The 20,366-nt window shown below is 39.2% G+C and overlaps 1 protein-coding gene across 1 annotated transcript; it reads right to left on the minus strand.

Moving 5' to 3' along the window:
* Positions 1–288: 288 nt before the first annotated feature.
* On the minus strand, positions 289–1,128 carry LOC129718414 (uncharacterized). Its single transcript, XM_055669183.1, has 2 exons — positions 1,006–1,128; positions 289–930 (listed from the first exon to the last, which is right to left on the minus strand). Exons 1-2 carry the CDS (start codon positions 1,060–1,062, stop codon positions 439–441), a joined length of 549 nt encoding a protein of 182 aa, XP_055525158.1. The 5' UTR covers positions 1,063–1,128; the 3' UTR covers positions 289–438.
* Between the last annotated feature and the right edge of the window lie 19,238 nt (positions 1,129–20,366).

Consider the following 20,366-nt stretch of genomic DNA (forward strand, 5'->3'; position numbering starts at 1 on the left):
ATTTCACCGTGAAGTGACTCTCGTAATAAGCACCATAGACTCTGATTGGCACTGTTTTTTAAACTACGCACTGAGTACATACCTACAGTTTATCGGGTTTCCATAGACACCTTCAAACAAGTGGTGGCGAGCGTGAACGCAATTCGAATCGCAGTTAGCCACTGCTATCAGAATTGTTTTTTGTTTTGTTTTCTATGTTTCACTCGATCTGTGATCGGATATTTTCTTTTTAAGACTTAAGCCTTCTTAAGAACTACAGCTTTAATTTCTTTTTATTGTTAACAGCTAGAGTGATACTCACACTTTGATTGTTTTAAACAGTAGCTATAGTAGTTATATATAACTATGCTTCAAACAGAACAGAAAACAACCTGTACAACATTGCTGCGCTTTTCAAATGTAGTAGTTGGGTTCCACGGCTCGTGGATTTTTGATCACCTATTCGGGTTGCCCAATCTGTCCAACCAATGGAACAGATGCCAAATTTACTGCCAAATATTTTCCTTTCTCCACGTAATCCGCTGTTTCTACCGTCTTGCCACCGATTTTCTCTCTGACGACGTGTCTCTCCCGGAACAGTCCCCACCAATCGATTAAGTACAGAATACTGGCTGCAAATCCAAAAACACTTCCTATAATACTTAGTACCAGATACCAAACGGATGCGATTGCTGCCAGCAGCACCGCCCAGGCTGAGAAGTGCAGTACCACTGCAGCCCATCCGGTAAATCGGAGCTCCGACCGAAACCACATAGCTGCTCCGAAGATCTTTCTAATCGGGTGACCTCGCTGCAGCTCATCAGCCAGTCTAACCACGCTTAGAAGGGTGGCTGTGAGTGCGACAAAAAACAGAAAAAAATCTGCTACGGAAGAACTATGCCAATAGATTGGCCTCGGAAAATCAACTCCAAGAATGACAACACCGCTCATCTGAGAACAGAGCAATTGGTGAATTAAAAACCGCACCTCGTGAGTACAGAAAGCACCAAAAAAAAAAAAACTCACCACTTGTGCTACCATTAGACGCTGTTTGCGCGAGCCATTCCAAGAAAGGTGAACCATTCTTTACTTTTTCAAAATCACGAACTTCTTAAAAACGCAATACTTTCTCGATCACTAGTACGCAATGAATTAAATTTAACCCGAGGCAACCTAATTTAGCTTTTCGCATTCGATAAGATAATGTTTACTTATCACGCGTGATTCACCGTCAAGCGACGAAAAGATTCCTCCACTCATCTAACAGTGTTTTTCGTATGTTTTAGAACTACTGAAAGTCGAATCGAATACTGTGACTTTTCCGCTTCCATCGACACTCGTAAAATACCACGAGTAAACTAGAACCGGTAACAAACCCAAACAGAAGCTCCGGGTATGCGTAATACAGCTCGCTGATTGCCTTCAGAAAACAACCCAAGACAAATAGGCTAATGCTAGTGACGACAGGGATATTTTCGGTTGGAAAACAGCTTTCGACTGTTATCAGAGGAATGCCTAATTCCCACTGTCGGGGATAACACAGAGAGGCGATTAGCATCATATCCAACGTGTCATCAGAACAAGAAGAAAACCAGAGAATTTTGGTCGTATGCTGACTGGGAAGGGCGGTCGTACGCGGCTGTTCCCATGTTAAGGACGGCGTACAACAGCGTCTGACCCGGAGCAGGCGGCTGAATCATGAAATGCTGTATCCCACCAGCTACACCTAAGAAGGCAGCCCTATCAGCAGGATGTAAGTATCGCGACCCAGATGAGTGAGGTAGCATACCGAAATCTTTTCTTACCACGAACAACGAAAACAGAAATACGGAGCGGATAAAGCGGCAAAGACCTACACAGTAAAAATAATTTACATTACTTTGAATGCACATAAATGGAGCATTGGAAACCATGTAATATTCCGTGTGGCATTATATTTACATGTAAAGTAAATGAATATATTGTGAATTTGCATGCATATTTATATTCGAAGCTTTAAGTTTATATTAATTAACGTACAAATTTACATGGCTTAAAACGATTCTGTATTGTGCATTATTAACGGAGTGAAATTGTATATGTTTTTCACTTTATGTGCTAGAAATCGTTGTGTGCTTTTATTTGTATTAGTTATAAATTTCATTTTTTGGTACTGTGTAGGCTTCGAACACGGAAACAGCAAACGGTAAACGATTGGAGATTGGGTACATGGAACTTCCGATTTCTCAATGAACCGAACTACCGCAGCAAGGAGTCTAAATCGCAACAATTCAGGATTTGCACACACTTCTTTCAAATACCATTGTTAGCACGGTAGCGACAAAACAGCGGAACACCGGTTTTGTAGTGCTGGGAAATCAGAAAACAGGAATCATCCGATAGAGGCCCGTAAATGACTGTATATGCGTGTTGAGGATTGAGGGCAAATTCTTCAACCACAGTTTAATCAGCACCTACGCACCGACAAACGACAAACCCGATGAAGTCAAAGATGAGTTCTATGACAAGCTTGAGCGAATCTATGACGAGTGCCCAAAACACGTCGTAAAAGTCTTCATCGGAGACGCAAACGCACAAGTTGGGAGGAATGAATTCTTCCGTCCGGTCATTGGAAGGCATAGCCTCCACTCGTAAACCAATGAAAACGGTCTGAGGCTGATAAACTTTGCCGCGGCCAGAGCAATGGCCATATGTAGCTCCCATTTTCTACGTTTGAATAGTCGGAAACACACCTGAAGGCATCCAAATCGGATGTAACAGATGTTAGGTCTTTTCGAAGACCAAACATTGACTCTTACTATTATTTCGACGTTTGAACGGTTGAAGGCTGATGGCGTTGCAGGAAATACGCCAGAGAATGGTGCAAAGAACAGCAGAAGGAGCGAGAGGAAGACATAAGTAGGCTGTGGAGTAGTATTCACGGTGCCATTGAAAAGACTACGAGAGAGGTGGTAGTCACGACGCGTTGAAGACAGCCAAACGGCTGGTTTGATGCCGAGTGCCAGAGAGCGACGGACGAGAAGAACCGTGTCAGGAGCCGCATGCTCACTGCGACTACGCGTCAGAACAGACAGAGATACAGGGAGGCAAGAGCTGCAAAAAATAGAGTCCACCGTCGGAAGAAACGCGAACACGAGGAGCAGGTGCTCGCCAGCGCACAGGTCAATTTCTATAGAATAGTCAACAGAGTCCGAAGTAGAAATTTCCCTGCGCCGGTCATGTGTAATGACAGGAACGGAAACCTGCTTACGGATAGGCCGACGGCTGCAGCCAGGTGGGAGGAGCACTTTCAGGCGCTATTGAACGGTGAGTGGGAGAAGAAGCGAAGAATGAACAGGATGAGGATTATGAGTGACGAACAAGCTGTGGAGCCACCAACACAGGAGGAGGTGAAAAAGGCGATTAGTGTGCTGAAAAACGGCAAGGCCGGTATCCCGGCCGAACTTCTAAAAGCGGGAAGCGAGCGGCTGTACTATGCGATCCACCAGATAATACTGAGGAACTGGGCGGATGAACAAATGCCGAACGACTGGTTGGAAGGCCTCATATGCCCTATCTATAAGAAGGGTCATCGATTAGATTGTGGCACCTATCGAGGCATAACGTTGCTCAACTCCGCATAGAAAGTGTTCTCACGTATCCTGTTCTTCAGATTGAGACCGTTAACGGAATCCTTTGTTGGCGAATACCAGGCTGGTTTTCGACAGGGGCGTTCCACGACGGATCAAATCTTCACCCTGCGACAGATCCTCGATAAGTTCCGGGAGTACAACTTACCGACACACCGTCTGTTTGTGGACCTTTGGGCGGCATACGACTCAGTGAAAAGAAACGAGCTGTGGCAGATCATGCTGGGACACGGTTTCCCTTCGAAACTAATTAAGCTGAGTCGTATGACGCTGAGGGATCGAAATCGTGCGTGCGGATAGCTGGCGAGACATCAGCCGCGTTCGTAACGTTGGATGGACTGAAGCAGGGGGATGCGCTCTCTAACTTGCTGTTCAACATCGCTTTCGAAGGTGCAGTACGAAGAGCACCGTGGAAAGAAACGGTACAATCATCACGAAATCTCACATGTTCCTTGGTTTTGCGGACGACATCGATATCATCGGTATCAACCGTAAAGCCGTGGAGCGTACCTTTTAAGAGAGGAGCAGCGAGATTGGGGTTTGTCATTAACTCTGCCAAAACGAAGTACATGGTAGCTGGCAGAGAGCGTGGAAGTCGTCGTCCCCGTTGGTGCTGAGGTGGAGATAAATGGGGAACGATTTAAAGTGGTTGATGAACTCGTTTATCTTAATACGCTTGTGACATGTGACAACGATGAAGCCGTGAAGTGCAACGACTAGTTGCAGTTGCGAACAGGGCCTTCTACGGACTACGTACCCAGCTAAGGTCCCGTAATTTGAAAACTCGCACAAAAATAGCACTGTATAGGACGCTGATGTTCCCGGTGACCCTTTACGGACATGAAGCATGGACGCTGAAGGAAGCTGTTCGACGAGTGCTCGGAGTTTTGGGCGTAAAGTTCTGCGATCGATACTTGGCGGTAAACTGGAAGATGGAGTGTGGCGCAGACGCATGAATCACGAGTTGTACCAGGTATACATGCTGATATAGTGAAGGTAACACAGCAAGGCAGGCTTAGGTGGGCTGGACATGTAGCCAGAATGCCGGACGAGAGAGCCGCCAAAAATATCATCAGTACAGAACCAGGAAGAGGCCGTCGACTCCGTGGTAGGCCTCGCACGCGGTGGAAGAAGATGCACGATCTGCTGGTGTACGAGGAGACTGGAGAACGGCTGCCCAAGACAGGAGAAGCTGGGCGTCTCTAATTCGTTCGGCCCTAGACCGGTGAACGGTCCGTTAGCCAACAAAGTAAAGTAAAGTACCATGACACGGGGTGAAGTTGATCAATTTTTATAATAATTTCCAATTAACTAGCTTCATATACATTTTTCCCGAAATAGTATAATTTCAAAACAAGTACTGGTACGTGCTCCAGTAAACCTCTATGACTATTGGTGAAATTTCTATCGTCTACTTCATGAAACAAATTCGATAATTCTATAAGGTGAGGTAAATTGGGGTTGAATTGATCACCATTGAAATCCATACAATCTCTTGGCAATGTGCTTTTTTTCGATATGCTTAAGATAAATGATGATTTCTGTACTGAAAAGTATCTTTCACAGCTAGTTTGGAAACGAAAATAACGATATTTCAGGTTAAAATTTGTTTATTGTGGTTCACGAGCTGCTTTTTTTTTCAACTCAAATATTTATTTAGGCCCAACCGCAAAGCATAACGGGGCCGAATATCTTTTGGAGTAGGGAAAAGCCAGCTTGAGTAGAGCCTGTATCCCGACTGCTCCTCCTCAAACAGGCATAAAAACCCTCTCATCTTTTCTCTTTTATAAATACAATTTAAAAATACATATCATTTAAACCTACGGCTAACAATAACAATAACAATTAAAGTTTTTATGAGTATGAGTAAATATCAATTCTTAATACTATTCGCTGAGGTGTGATGGTTCCTTATCTCTTAGAAATCAAAACTTATATCTATGTTCGGTGGATCATGTCTCTCAGAAAGAAGCGATGATTCATGTGTCTCTAAAAAGATCAATAAAAAAAAGAAGAAAAGGAACAGAATTAGTGTGAAACTTATTGATGGAGGTTGTGTTGGAAAATAAGAAGAAGAAGCAAGGAGATAATCAAATTCGATACTTGAAATCTCTTAAAAAATCATAAATAGGCATTACAAGCGCGGGGTTGCGACTAGCAAGCGCAGCCCGTATTTGCAATGTAAACGTCACTTTTTGTTTTCGGAGAGAATCAATAAGCTTGGTCCTTGCTCTGTGGTACTTAGGGCATACGAAGACTATCACCCTTATTCTTGTTTACGGCCGTATCGCTTTCGTACGAAAGCAGCAGCGGCGTACGAATGTGATACGAACGCATACGAATCCGGTTCGTTCTAACCAATTTGAGCTTTCGAACATCGTTGCTTTCGTACGAACGTGCCATTCTTGTTTACGTACGTATGCGTATCCGTATTCTTTTTGCTCTCGTTCGCAAACGTCAGTCAAAAGTTGCGAATCGCTGTACGTATCGCTTTACGTATCGCCGGCGCCGGTAGTTTTTTCTTGTTTTTTTGCTGTTTTGTGTTACTTTACTAGGAAAATCGAGTAAACCGAAGAAAATTTCTCACTTAGTGAAGTGTGTGCAACATTCTGAAAAGACATTTGGGACAATCGTTGCTGAAAATCTTCAATTTAGAACACAGCAACGTCAGTCGAAAGTTGCGAATCGGTGTAAGAATCGCCGGCGCCGGTTGTTTTTCTGCTGCTTGGTGTTAGTTTTTTGAAAAAAATTGAATAAGATGAAGAAAATTTATTGTTCCGTGAAGTGTGTGCAACATTCAGAAAAACATTTGTGACAATCGATTTTGTAAAATCTCCAGTTTTAGAAACAGAACACCGTTAGTGGAAAATTGCGGATGACTGAACGAATCGCCGTTGCCGCGGGTGTTTTTACTCGCTTTTCTGCTGTTTTGTGTAAGGTTTTTTGGAAAAATGAAATAGGCCGAAGAAAAATTCTAGTTTAGGGAAGTGTGTGCAAAATTTTCAGAAAAAACATTTGTGACAATGGATTTTTTAAAATCTGGATAAATCGCTATACGTATCTGTTTACGAATTGCCGGTGCCGGTAGTTTTTTCTCGTTTTTCTGCTGTTTTGTGTTACTCGCTAGGAAAATCAAATAAACCTAAAAAATTTCTCACTTAGTGACGTGTTTGCAACATTCTGAAAAAAACTTTTGGGACAATCGTTGCTGAAAATCTCCAGTTTTGAAAACAGAAGAAAACAGCAACCTCAGTCGAATCTGGCGAATGGCTGCACGAATCGCCGGCGCCGGAAGTTCTTTGGCCTTTTTCTGCTGTTTTAAATTATTTTTTTTAATCGAATAAGTCGAAGAAAATTAATTGTTTTGTGGAGTGTGTGCAACATTTTAAAAATCATTTGCGGTAATCGATTTAAAAAAATTCAAGTTTTAGGAACGGAACACCGTCAGTCGAAGGTTTTGAATGGCTGTACGAATCGCCGTAGTCGCGGTTTTTTTCTCGTTTTGTGCAAGTTTTTTTTTTGAAAAATCATACAGGCCGAAGAAGATTCCTAGTTAAGCGAAGTGTGTGCAATATTTTCAGGAGAAACGTTTGTGACAATGGATTTTTAAAAGTTTCCAGTCTTGCAAACAGAGCAGCAACGTTAGTCAAAAGTTGTGAATCGCTGTACATTTTTTTTACGAATCACCGGCGCCGGTAGGTTTTTTTTCGTGTGGTTGCTGTTTTGTGTTAGTTTACTAAAAAAATCGACTTAGCAAAGTACCTTCTGTAAGCGGGGATTTTTTTTTTATTTGAGAGTTATTTCCTTAAAGATGCCTTGTGCATTTTGGTATAGACTTTTTCAAAGCAACGAAGCTCAGAACCCTTTAATTATATTGAAAAACTGTCTGAAAAAAATTTGTGAAAACTAATGCATTGTAAAGAGATATTTTTGACGTAATAATAAATAAATACAAAGTTCTAATTTACAAAAAAGTGTTGTTATTTTTTAGAAACTTAGAATAGTAAAAAAAACTTTTGTCAAAAAGTCCGGTAGAGAAATGAAACAAAAGAAAAGTTCGAGTTTCCGAGCAATTTTGAGAAAAATTGCATTCCAATGGTAACTCCCCCTACACACGGGCAACCAATTTTATCGACCATTTTTGAGTTGGCTGAAACTTTGCATAGATGTTGCTATGGGTAAAAGATTTTAATTTTCCAAAAAAATATTCATTCTAAAAAAACTTTTTGGGAAAAAAAATGTTCCGAAAGGGCTCATTTAAAAAAATCTTATTTTTTTTTTATAAAAACTACATGATTATTTAAACATTTGGATTGTCCGACCATGGAGAAATAAAAACATTTTATTTTTTTTCCAGAGCATAATTTTTTTGGAAGGATAAAATTATAAACTACAATTTTGCCATAGAAATGACGTCAAATAACAAACCATTTTGCCTGTAAAAATATTTTCAATTACGCAAAGAGGGCTCTATTGGAGATCAAAAATATTTTCACAGCCAAAACGGTTTTTTTTGCCTGGCATTGTTTCTTTGGCAAAGTTGCAAAATTAAAAAATAAATATTTCACTACACTTTTCACTTTTTATTCACTTTCACTATTTAATTCTATCACTTTTCACTTTTCACTTGCAAATACGTATTTCGGCACTGACATAGCACTGACGAAGGCACTATGTCAGTGCCGAAATACGTATTTGCAAGTGAAAAGTGATAGAATTAAATAGTGAAAGTGAATAAAAAGTAAAAGTGTAGTGAAAATTTTTCTATCAAGACGCTCGAACGTAAGTGAATAAATAAATATTTGTTTAACAAAAATTATAATTTTTTTTCTCTGATTTCTCCATTATCGGGCAGTCCTTAATGTTTAGGTAATTTTTTGTAGTTTTTACAAAAAACAAGTTAGATTTTTAAAAATGAGCTATATATATATGCTCCAAATTAAAAATTACTTATCTATAAAAGCTCATTTTTAAAAATCTAACTTGTTTTTTGTAAAAACTACAAAAAATTACCTAAACATTAAGGACTGCCCGATAATGGAGAAATCAGAGAAAAAAAAATTATAATTTTTGTTAAACAAATATTTATTTTTTAATTTTGCAACTTTGCCAAAGAAACAATGCCAGGCAAAAAAAACCGTTTTGGCTGTGAAAATATTTTTGATCTCCAATAGAGCCCTCTTTGCGTAATTGACAATATTTTTACAGGCAAAATGGTTTGTTATTTGACGTCATTTCTATGGCCAAATTGTAGTTTATAATTTTATCCTTCCAAAAAAATTATGCTCTGGAAAAAAAATAAAATGTTTTTATTTCTCCATGGTCGGACAATCCAAATGTTTAAATAATCATGTAGTTTTTATAAAAAACAATAAGATTTTTTTAAATGAGCCCTTTCGGAACATTTTTTTTCCCAAAAAGTTTTTTTATAATGAATATTTTTTTGGAAAATTAAAATCTTTTACCCATAGCAACATCTATGCAAAGTTTCAGCCAACTCAAAAATGGTCGATAAAATTGGTTGCCCGTGTGTAGGGGAGTTACCATTGGAATGCAATTTTTCTCAAAATTGCTCGGAAACTCGAACTTTTCTTTTGTTTCATTTCTCTTCCGGACTTTTTGACAAAAGTTTTTTTTTACTATTCTAAGTTTCTAAAAAATAACAACACTTTTTTGTAAATTAGAACTTTGTATTTATTTATTATTACGTCAAAAATATCTCTTTACAATGCATTAGTTTTCACAAATTTTTTTTTTTCAGACAGTTTTTCAATATAATTAAAGGGTTCTGAGCTTCGTTGCTTTGAAAAAGTCTATACCAAAATGCACAAGGCATCTTTAAGGAAATAACTCTCAAATAAAAAAAAAATCCCCGCTTACAGAAAGTACTTTGCTAAGTCGATTTTTTTAGTAAACTAACACAAAACAGCAACCACACGAAAAAAAACCTACCGGCGCCGGTGATTCGTAAAAAAATGTACAGCGATTCACAACTTTTGACTAACGTTGCTGCTCTGTTTGCAAGACTGGAAACTTTTAAAAATCCATTGTCACAAACGTTTCTCCTGAAAATATTGCACACACTTCGCTTAACTAGGAATCTTCTTCGGCCTGTATGATTTTTCAAAAAAAAAACCTTGCACAAAACGAGAAAAAAAAACGCGACTACGGCGATTCGTACAGCCATTCAAAACCTTCGACTGACGGTGTTCCGTTCCTAAAACTTGAATTTTTTTTTTAAATCGATTACCGCAAATGATTTTTAAAATGTTGCACACACTCCACAAAACAATTAATTTTCTTCGACTTATTCGATTAAAAAAAATAATTTAAAACAGCAGAAAAAGGCCAAAGAACTTCCGGCGCCGGCGATTCGTGCAGCCATTCGCCAGATTCGACTGAGGTTGCTGTTTTCTTCTGTTTTCAAAACTGGAGATTTTCAGCAACGATTGTCCCAAAAGTTTTTTTCAGAATGTTGCAAACACGTCACTAAGTGAGAAATTTTTTAGGTTTATTTGATTTTCCTAGCGAGTAACACAAAACAGCAGAAAAACGAGAAAAAACTACCGGCACCGGCAATTCGTAAACAGATACGTATAGCGATTTATCCAGATTTTAAAAAATCCATTGTCACAAATGTTTTTTCTGAAAATTTTGCACACACTTCCCTAAACTAGAATTTTTCTTCGGCCTATTTCATTTTTCCAAAAAACCTTACACAAAACAGCAGAAAAGCGAGTAAAAACGCCCGCGGCAACGGCGATTCGTTCAGTCATCCGCAATTTTCCACTAACGGTGTTCTGTTTCTAAAACTGGAGATTTTACAAAATCGATTGTCACAAATGTTTTTCTGAATGTTGCACACACTTCACGGAACAATAAATTTTCTTCATCTTATTCAATTTTTTTCAAAAAACTAACACCAAGCAGCAGAAAAACTACCGGCGCCGGCGATTCTTACACCGATTCGCAACTTTCGACTGACGTTGCTGTGTTCTAAATTGAAGATTTTCAGCAACGATTGTCCCAAATGTCTTTTCAGAATGTTGCACACACTTCACTAAGTGAGAAATTTTCTTCGGTTTACTCGATTTTCCTAGTAAAGTAACACAAAACAGCAAAAAAACAAGAAAAAACTACCGGCGCCGGCGATACGTAAAGCGATACGTACAGCGATTCGCAACTTTTGACTGACGTTTGCGAACGAGAGCAAAAAGAATACGGATACGCATACGTACGTAAACAAGAATGGCACGTTCGTACGAAAGCAACGATGTTCGAAAGCTCGAATTGGTTAGAACGAACCGGATTCGTATGCGTTCGTATCACATTCGTACGCCGCTGCTGCTTTCGTACGAAAGCGATACGGCCGTAAACAAGAATAAGGGTGTATATGATCAATATCTTCGTACCCTCCACATTCCACTTCTCCAAATTTAACGTAATTAACTCTCAACTAAGATAACTTAAAGTAAATTCAATACTTTTTTTGCTATTTGGAAACTTGTTTGATCAAATTTGATTGAGTTTTGACAGAGTAAGAAGAATTTTTCGAAAATATGAAAAATTGCACCGGGCATGAAAGGGTTAACTTTGACAGGTATGCGAATCATGCAAAAGTTGCGTTTAAGGACACGTTAACATTGCCTAGTATTGGAAGAGCAATACCTTTTGATTAGTATTATTTATCACGAATTTTCAGGATATCAATTTCACCCCATTCAACGGTACTTTCCAGTTTACCGCAGAGTCGGTGTTGCTCCCATACGTAAGCTTGTCATCGAATATCGAGTGTTTCGAATCGCTTTGAGGCGATAGTGCATCCACTTGCACTAATCTACGCCTCCGAGTCTGATTTACAGTAATTCACTACAGTGCTTTTTCGATTTTATCAACAGTCGTTTTTATCACTACTGGCCAAATTCACGCTCGATTTTTCCACGCTTTTTTTCTTTTTATTACGCTTTTTTAAAAAAAATTCTAAATCAAGAATAATATATTTCTTGTGTTCATATATTTCCACTTGTGCCTTGTGTCCTTGCATGTGCATAGCTTTGCGGGTAAACAATTTATTAAAATTTATTTGTGTCATAGTTTTGTGAAAAACGAACCGGGAAATTTGTATAGCCCTACACTTTAATATGGCTGGTTGTAGTTTCGGCTGAGCAGCCTTGAAAAAGTGGAACGATCTGGTTTTTTACTGTCCGAAGTTTAGCTAGTTGTCTGTGGTTGATGTGTCTGTGACTTACATAATACTTTTTTGTTCCTTGTCTGGATGCTTTTTAGAGCTTATTGTCAAAATTAATTGGGACGATACGGGGAACATTCTACAATATTTCTGTTCATAAAAATATGTGGTATGCCAATGGTACAGTCTTTTTTTGCCTTTCTCCTAGAAAGGTATAGCAATCACTTGCAAAACCGAAAGTATAAAAGTGCTCCAAAGGGCCGAATGGCATATATCACTCGACTCAACTCGACGAGCTGAGCATTTTCTGTATGTGTGTAAATGTGTGTGTGTGTGTATGGGCAGATTTTTATTCTCACTCACCTTTCTCAGAGATGGCTTGACCGATTTTAATGAAATTAATTGCAAATGAAAGGTCTTGTTGCCCCATAAGACTCTATTGAATTTCATTGTAATCGGATTTTTAGTTTAGAGGTTATGTTTAAAAATGTGAAAATCATGAAACATCAATATCTCAGAAGCTACACAACCGATTTGAACAAAATTGGTCTCAAAAGAACGGGCTACCTAGAAAACCCCTCACTTTTGAATTTCATAAAGATTGAACTGGTGGTTCAAAAGTTATGAAAAGAAACGTGTTCTGAAGACTGTTCAATCTCACTCATGTTTCTCAGAGATGGCTGTACCGATTTTCATAAAATCAGTGTCAAATGGAAGGTCTAAGAGCCCCATAAGACCCTATTGATTTGTTTTGCAGTCGGACTATTACTTTGCCTGTTATGTTTAAAAATGTGAAATCCAGCTATGCAAAGGAACATATTCCGAAGACTACTTGGACTCACTCACTTTTCTCAGAGATGGCCGACCCGATTTCCACAAAATTAGTGTCAAATGAATGGTCTAGCTGCACAGAAGACCCCATTGAATTTTACTGTAATCGAACTGTAACTTCATTTGTAATGTGCCGACTTGTGAAAATCACGAAACTTCTTTATCTCAGAAACTACACAACCGATTTGATTATTATTATCAGATGAGCGGGCTAGTTAAGGGTTAACTGATGAATTATGATTGAGCACGTGGTTTCAAAGTTTGGTTGCCCTACACGTTCCCATTTCATTTGATTATAATCGAACTTAAGCAACCGTTATGTATAAAATTGTTAATAAAACAACGAAAGTCTATTATCTCAAAGATTACATGACTTATTTGAACATAACTAGTGTCATACGAACGAGTCATCTCTCAAACTTACAAATAACAAACTTCATAACAATTTGATATGTGGCTCAAAAGTTATGGGAAGAAAAGAAATTCAAAGACTATTCAAAACTATACCTTCCTCGATCGATATATGTGGCCTCAACATAATTTAAATGTGGTGTCGTACCATTTGAACGTTCCAAGTTCATTGATTCCTTGCGGTTTGTTTGAAGTCTGCAACTGCACGACGAATCGGCCATAGGATATGATCAAAGTCAAATAACAAATCGTTTGAAATGATTGGTTTTATCGAAATGACAACATCCTCGTCTTTTGGCTTCTGTACATCGCCTTAATTCTGAATATATTCATATTGGGTGGTATTCTGTCATTATCAGCAGACTTTCTGGCATCAATCTGACACCGGAAATACCCATATTGCGAGGTATTTTTGGTTGTTTTCCAGAAACTAAAAGTGGTCGTCTTCAAATTCAAAATAGTGTCCAGGGTCAATGTTTGGTATCTAGGCATCATCACGTTTACGGAAATATCCATATTGAGTATTATTCGGTCATTTCCGACTGTTGCCTATAAGTTGCCATTTAGCAATTCAAAATGGTGCCTCAGGTCAATTGTTAGCTCCTTGCATCATTCTGGTTCCAGAGATACTCATATTGGATAGTATTTGTTCATTTTAGGCTGTTTTTCATAAACCGGTAGTCGCCATCTTGGATTTCAATATGGTATTTAGGATACTGGTTAAAGAAAAACTCATATTGGGTGATATTTGGTCCCTTTGGACTGTTTTTCAGAAGCCGAAAGTCGTCATTTTGGACTTTAAAATTGTCTGTGAAATCAATTTCTGTCATCTGGGCGTAATTCTGGTTCCGAAAACATTCATATTGAATGGTATTTGGTCATTTCCGGCTGTTTGCCAGACATCGGAAGTGACCATCTTAAAATTCAAGATTGTGTCTGTGATCAATTTTTAGCTTCTGTGCATTTTTCTGGTTCCAGAAATACTAATATTTAATGGGAATCGTCCATTTCAGGCTGTTTTCCAGAAACCGGAAGTTTCCATCTTACAATTCAAAATGTTGTCTGAAGTCGATTTGTGGCTCCAGTGCATCATAACGGTTCCGGAAATACCCATATTGGGTGGTATTTGGTCATTTGCCGCTGTTTTTATGACACCGGAAGTCGCCATTTTGGATTTCATAATGGCATTTGGAGACAATTTCTGGATTTTGAACGGCATACTGGTTAAAGAAAAACTCATATTGGGTGGTATTTGGTCATTTTCTGCAGTTTTCAGAAACCGGAAGTTGCCATCTTACAATCCAAAATGTTCTCTGAGGTCGATTATGGAACATATTTGTTACCACTAAAAAGATTCACCTGCCAATATGGTTCCATTTAGTTGATTAGTTCGCGAGATGTGCAGAAGTTTGTGAAGAAACATGTACTTCCAGAAGAGGGAGGGGCGTCAAACCATTATGAACATATTTGTTACCTCTAAAAACATTCACATACCAAATTTGGTTGTATTTTCTTGATTGGTTCTTGAGCTGTGCGAAATTTGTGTTTCACTTTCATGGGATCCCTCCCTTATAGAAGAGGGAGTCGGGTTTCAAACCATTATGTACATATTTGTTACCACTAAAAACATTTACCTGCCAAATTTTGTTCCATTTGGTTGATTAGTTCTCGAGATGTGCACAAATTTGTATTTCATCCAACTGTTATGGACATATTAGTTACCCCTTAAAACTTCCACATGCCAAATTCGGTTTCATTTGTTTGGTTTGTTCTTGAGTTGTGCAGAAATTTATGTTTCATTTGTATAGGACCCCTCCATTCCAGAAGAGGGATGGGTCTCAAACTATCATAGGAACCTTTATCGGGACCAAAAACCCCTACATACAAATTTTCACGTCGATCGGTTCGTTAGTTTTCGAGCCAAAGTTTATGGATCAAACAGACTGACAGACCGATTAGATTACAACATCATTATTTTAGAACCTAAAGAGTGAATATACATTTATTGGATTGAAGCGTTCATGTAAATCTATTTTTACAAATAAAACTTTGAATGAGAAAGGCTGGGTCTGACCGCTAGGTGGATTAATTTAGGTTTTTGCTGTTTACATTGACACTGCGGTGCACCTATCACAGCAAACCATGAAATTTTTAGGTGCAGTAGGGTTTAGTAGTTCAAGGAAAGGATGAAGTAATACATGGAACCAAAAATTGTTATACTTTTCAAGATGAAGCATCTGTACATTTGACCCCAGGTGTCCAAATTATCCCAAACCACGCTAAGAATGACGCCTAGAAGAGAGCGTAATGAATGGTTTGATGCCGAGTGCCAGAGAGAGACAGTCGAGCAGAATCGAGAGAGATACAGGAAAGAGCTGCCGAAAATAAAGTCAACCGTCAGAAGAAGCGTCAACAGAGTCAGAATTCCCTGTGCCGCTGATGTATATTGACAAGGACGGCAACCTGCTTACGGATAAACCGAAAATTGCAGCCGGGTGAAAGAAGCACCTTCAGGCACTATTCATGAACAAGATGGGGGATATAAGCGACAAACTAACTGTGGAGACACTAATACAGAAGGAGGCGATGAGTGAGCTAAAAGTTTTTAAAGTGAGGATCTGGGTGGATGCACAAATGCCAAACGACTGATTGGAAGGCCTCATATGCCAATCTACGAGAAGGTCTATCGACTGGATTCTTGCAACTAGTTTGAGACCGTCAACGGAATCCTTCGTCCGCTAGCCTCAGGCTGATTTCCCACAGGAGCGTTCCACGACGGATCAAATTTTCACCCTGCATCAGATCCTCGATTAGTTCCAGGAGTATAACTTGCAGACCCACCATTCTGATGGTGGATTTTAACCCTCTAGTGCCCAATGCCGCCTTTTGGCGGGCTTCAGTAAAATCTCTACAATGCACAGTGGTTTAAATGTCGATTTTAACGCGATAAATTGATAACTCCACGTATGTTGGATATACAATAATGACGTCTTCAGCAAAAATGGTGGGTAATACCTCCTGCATCTTTTGGTGCTATGAGATTTGTGATTAATCTCCCCAGAATTGAGATGAAAAATTTATTTTTTTGCTCCATCGAGAAACAGAGTTGGTGTCTTCGGTAAAATTATAGGTATAACCAATACAACCAACTTTGGCGAAGACAAAAAATTTGTATCTGTTACTCAAATTGACTTGGAAAGTTTTTATTGAAAATAGACTTGTCAGAACACATTTTTCAATGAAACAATTTTTTTTATTTTCTAGGCCTTCACTATGTACTACAAAGTTGTTAGTAGCATCAATATACACAACTGTCTGGAAGATACTATATTCGTATTGTTTGAAAAACTATGAGTTATGGGCTATTTTTATTTTTTTTTCGCCATATTTCAAATCACTGTATCTTTCTTAGGGGCAGGTAGATGCAGATTCGGTAGCAAGCATATGAAAGTATAACAATAGAACTTTCAAACGCTGGTGGTTTCGCTAGTCCACGACTCGCTGCTGATGAGTTGTGTTCATAACAAAAAATCTCGTTTTAACCCTCTTTAATGATTTAACCAGGTGAAATACTAATATTGTAAACCAAGATACCACGCAATAAGTTCGTATCCATGGTGACCATCATGCCAGGCGTGGTTCAAGTATTTCAGAACATGTAAATTGCATATGCTTGTTTTTGGTTCACCTCGAAGGTTCTCAATCAAAAACAATGAACCTAATACTAAGTTGGTAACTGTAGAACAAACAAAGAACGGAAATTGCAAGCAGGAAAATAGCAAATATAAAACCACTATCATCAATTACAATTTAAGTGTTATTCTTGTTGAATTTTGTTTGGTGGTATTCATTTTTTTAATACTATTACATTCAGTAGTAACTATTAATTATTATTGTCGACCACCATGCAGTTGTCGGTTTCGAAAAATTCGTACTAGCAGCATCATAACATCATCAAGTAATAGCTTCCCGTGATTTTTGGCCATCCGCGAATGGACGTTACTACGGGGTCTGATGAAGCGAGCAACCAGTTTATCCAATAGCTTTACGAGTATTGTATTCTCGATATCTGTTGAATTAAAGTTTTGAAAATAACTTGACACATTCCTAAGGTAAATTCATGTACCTTTCCCAATTCTTGTTCGTTACTTCCTGAGCCTCTTCTAAAATCTGGCGGATTGAAACATTGAAATGGATGATTACGGCCAGCCCATGCATTAATACATTAAGGACGCTTGTTGGTAGATAATATCGCGGGTACAAACTTACCAGCAGATGGTTGGTTGCACAACAGTAAATTAATGTTTCTGAAGAGGCTCAGAATATGTTAGAGAAGTGGTTTCCAACCTTTTTTGGTCCGCGGCCCCTTTGGCTAAACACAAAAAGCGAAGCACAGAGAGCATTGCGCCCCCCCAAAAATTAATCAGATACAAGTTTACAATACGAGTCTGCGTTTTTCAGTCTCATATTGTCCTGCAAGTCTAACTTGTTTCACGTCTTAGTCCTAATAGGCAGAATAATTGAATATCCGCTTTCACAAAGACACCTAGAAAGAAATTTTGATTGCCCATCAAATTTACCAACAATTTCGCAGCACCCCTAGATGAGCCTCGTGGCTCCCTTGCCGGCCGTGGACCCCCGGTTGGGAACCACTGTGTTAGAGGTTTATAGTAACTTTGCTTGTTCTACAGTTATCAACTTAGTGCTATGATAGCACTTTCATTGTTTTTGATTAAGAACCTTCGAGGTGAACCAAAAACAAGCATATGCAATTTACTTGTTCGGAAATACTTGAACCACGCTTGGTAGGATGGTCACCATAGATACGAACTTATTGCGTGGTATCTTGGTTTGCAATATTAGCATTTTACCTGGTTAAATCATTAAAGAGGGTAAAAACGAGATTTTTTGTTATAACAAAACTCATCAGCAGAAAGTCGTGGACTAGCGAAACCACCAGCGTTTGAAAGTTCTATTGTTATACTTTCATATGCTTACTACCGAATCTGCATCTACCTGCCCCTAAGAAAGATACAGTGATTTGAAATATGGCGAAAAAAAAAATAAAAACATAGCTCATGACTCATAGTTTTTCAAACGATACGAATATAGTACCTTCCAGACAGTTATGTATATTGATGCTACTAACAACTTTGTAGAACATAATGAAGGCCTAGAAAATAGTTACAAATATTTTTTTTTTTCTTCACATAACATTTATTTGACACGGCACAAATACAATTTAATGTTTGACGGCGCCAATTATATCTGATGACTTAAAAACTAAAGCAAATTTTTTATCCTCGCTGCCGACTACGAGCTGAAATTAAGTCTAACTTAAAACTAGCATGGGATTTCCAATCAGTGTTTTGTTGTTCAATGGTCGTCTGATAATCGTCGAATGGAATGTATGGATTCGTTCTGCTGAGCCACGATGTCGTGAGTTGGGACAGAGGCTCGTAGTCCTTGGGTCCTGGTTCTATTGTGCGGGGTCTGGTTGCTGGTTTTGTGCTTAAGGTTCAAACGTGTTCTTGTCGTTTTGTTGGGTGTAGACGGAGGGGAACGGGACTAGACTGGGGCGTGGATGGATTTCAGGAAAACGTATATAAGGGACATGTAGGATAGGTCACGGCTCGCCAAGACATCACGAACAGGAACAGCCGGCTGTCTACCCTCGGCCTGCAGGGAAGCTATTAATTTAGACCTGGCGTCACGGTGTACAGGGCATGACCAAACCACATGCTCTATGTCGTGATAACCTTCACCACAGGCACAGATACCACTTTCCCCGAGCCCAACACGACGGAGATGCGCGTCAAATCTATAGTGATTGGACATAAGCCGGGACATCACGCAAATGAAATCCCGACCTACATCCAACCCCTTGAACCACGGGTTCGTCGATACTTTGGGGATTATGGAATGTAACCACCTTCCCAATTCCCCTCTGGTCCAAGCATTTTGCCAACTGATGATCGTATTCTGACGTACAAGTGCGAAAAATTCATTAAAGGCAATTGGTCTTTCATAAATATCACCGTTTGTTGCGCCCACCTTAGCCAAAGAGTCCGCTTTCCCATTGCCCGGTATCGAGCAGTGAGAAGGGACCCACGCTAAGGTAATCTGAGTAGATTTTTCGGATAAAGCAATAGTTACAAATATGTTTCATTGAAAAATGTGTTTTGACAGGTCTATTTTCAATAAAAACTCTCTAAGTTAATTTGAGTAACAGATACAAATTTTTTGTCTTCGGCAAAATTGGTCGTATTGGTTATACCTATAACTTTACCGAAGACACCAACTCTGTATCTCGATGGAGCAAAAAAATAATTTTCTTTATCTCACTTTTGGGGAGATTAATCACAAATCTCATAGCACCAAAAGATGCAGGAGGTATTACCCACCATTTTTGCTGAAGACGTCATAATTGTATATCCAACGTACGTGGAGTTATCAATTTATCGCGTCAAAATCGACTTTCAAACCACTGTGCAATGCTCCAATAAATACTTAAAAAGTTTTTATAATGATTCATAGTGATTTTACCGAAACTCGTCTAGAAATTAACTTGGACACTAGAGAGTTAAAGCAGCATGTGACTTAGTGAAAAGAAACGAGCTTTGGCAGGCTATGCTGGGACACGGCTTTTTGACGAAACTAATTAAGCTGGCGAGACATCAGTCGCGTTCGTAACATTGGTTCGACATTGGTATCATCGGTATCGACCGTGAAGAACCCGTGTTGGTGCTGAAGTGGAGATTGATGGGGAACGATTAGAGGTTGAGTTGATGTGAGCCATGCAGTGACACGGTAATACAGCATGGTAGGCTTTAGTGGGCTGGACATGTAACTAGAATGCCAGACGTGAGACCTACCAAAACTATATTCAACAGACAACCAAGAAGAGGCCCGCTGCGACTCCGTGGTAAGTCTCGCACTCGGTGGATGTACGTGGTAGTAAAAGATGCACATACTGCTGGTATACGAAAACTGGAGAACGACTTCTCAAGACGGGAGAAGTTGGACATCTCTAATTCTGTCCCACTCCGGTAAATGGTTCATCGCCCAACAAAGTAAAGTAAGTACATTGGTTACATGGGACAATGAGGTTGGCCGTGAGATGAAGAGGCGAAAAGTGGCCGCAAATCGGACCTTCCACATAATGCGCAACCACTTGAAGTCTTGGAGCCTGCAAGCTCGTGCGGTCGCCGATGGCCATGAATGATGTACACTGAAAGAGAAAAATTGGCGAACACTTGAAGTCTTCAAGCAAAGTAAATTAATTCCAAATAGTTCTTTGTGCAACTTCACAAACCCAGTGAGGTTGT

The sequence above is a fragment of the Wyeomyia smithii genome, chromosome 1, assembly GCF_029784165.1.
Source record: "Wyeomyia smithii strain HCP4-BCI-WySm-NY-G18 chromosome 1, ASM2978416v1, whole genome shotgun sequence".
NCBI classification, from domain to species: domain Eukaryota; kingdom Metazoa; phylum Arthropoda; class Insecta; order Diptera; family Culicidae; genus Wyeomyia; species Wyeomyia smithii.

Coding starts and splice junctions, on each gene's coding strand:
- LOC129718414 (XM_055669183.1), bottom strand. CDS start 1,062: ATGGTTCACCTTTCTTGGAATGGCTCGCGCAAACAGCGTCTAATGGTA. Junction 931..1,005: donor GTCTAATGGTAGCACAAGTG/GTGAGTTTTTTT, acceptor CTCTGTTCTCAG/ATGAGCGGTGTTGTCATTCT.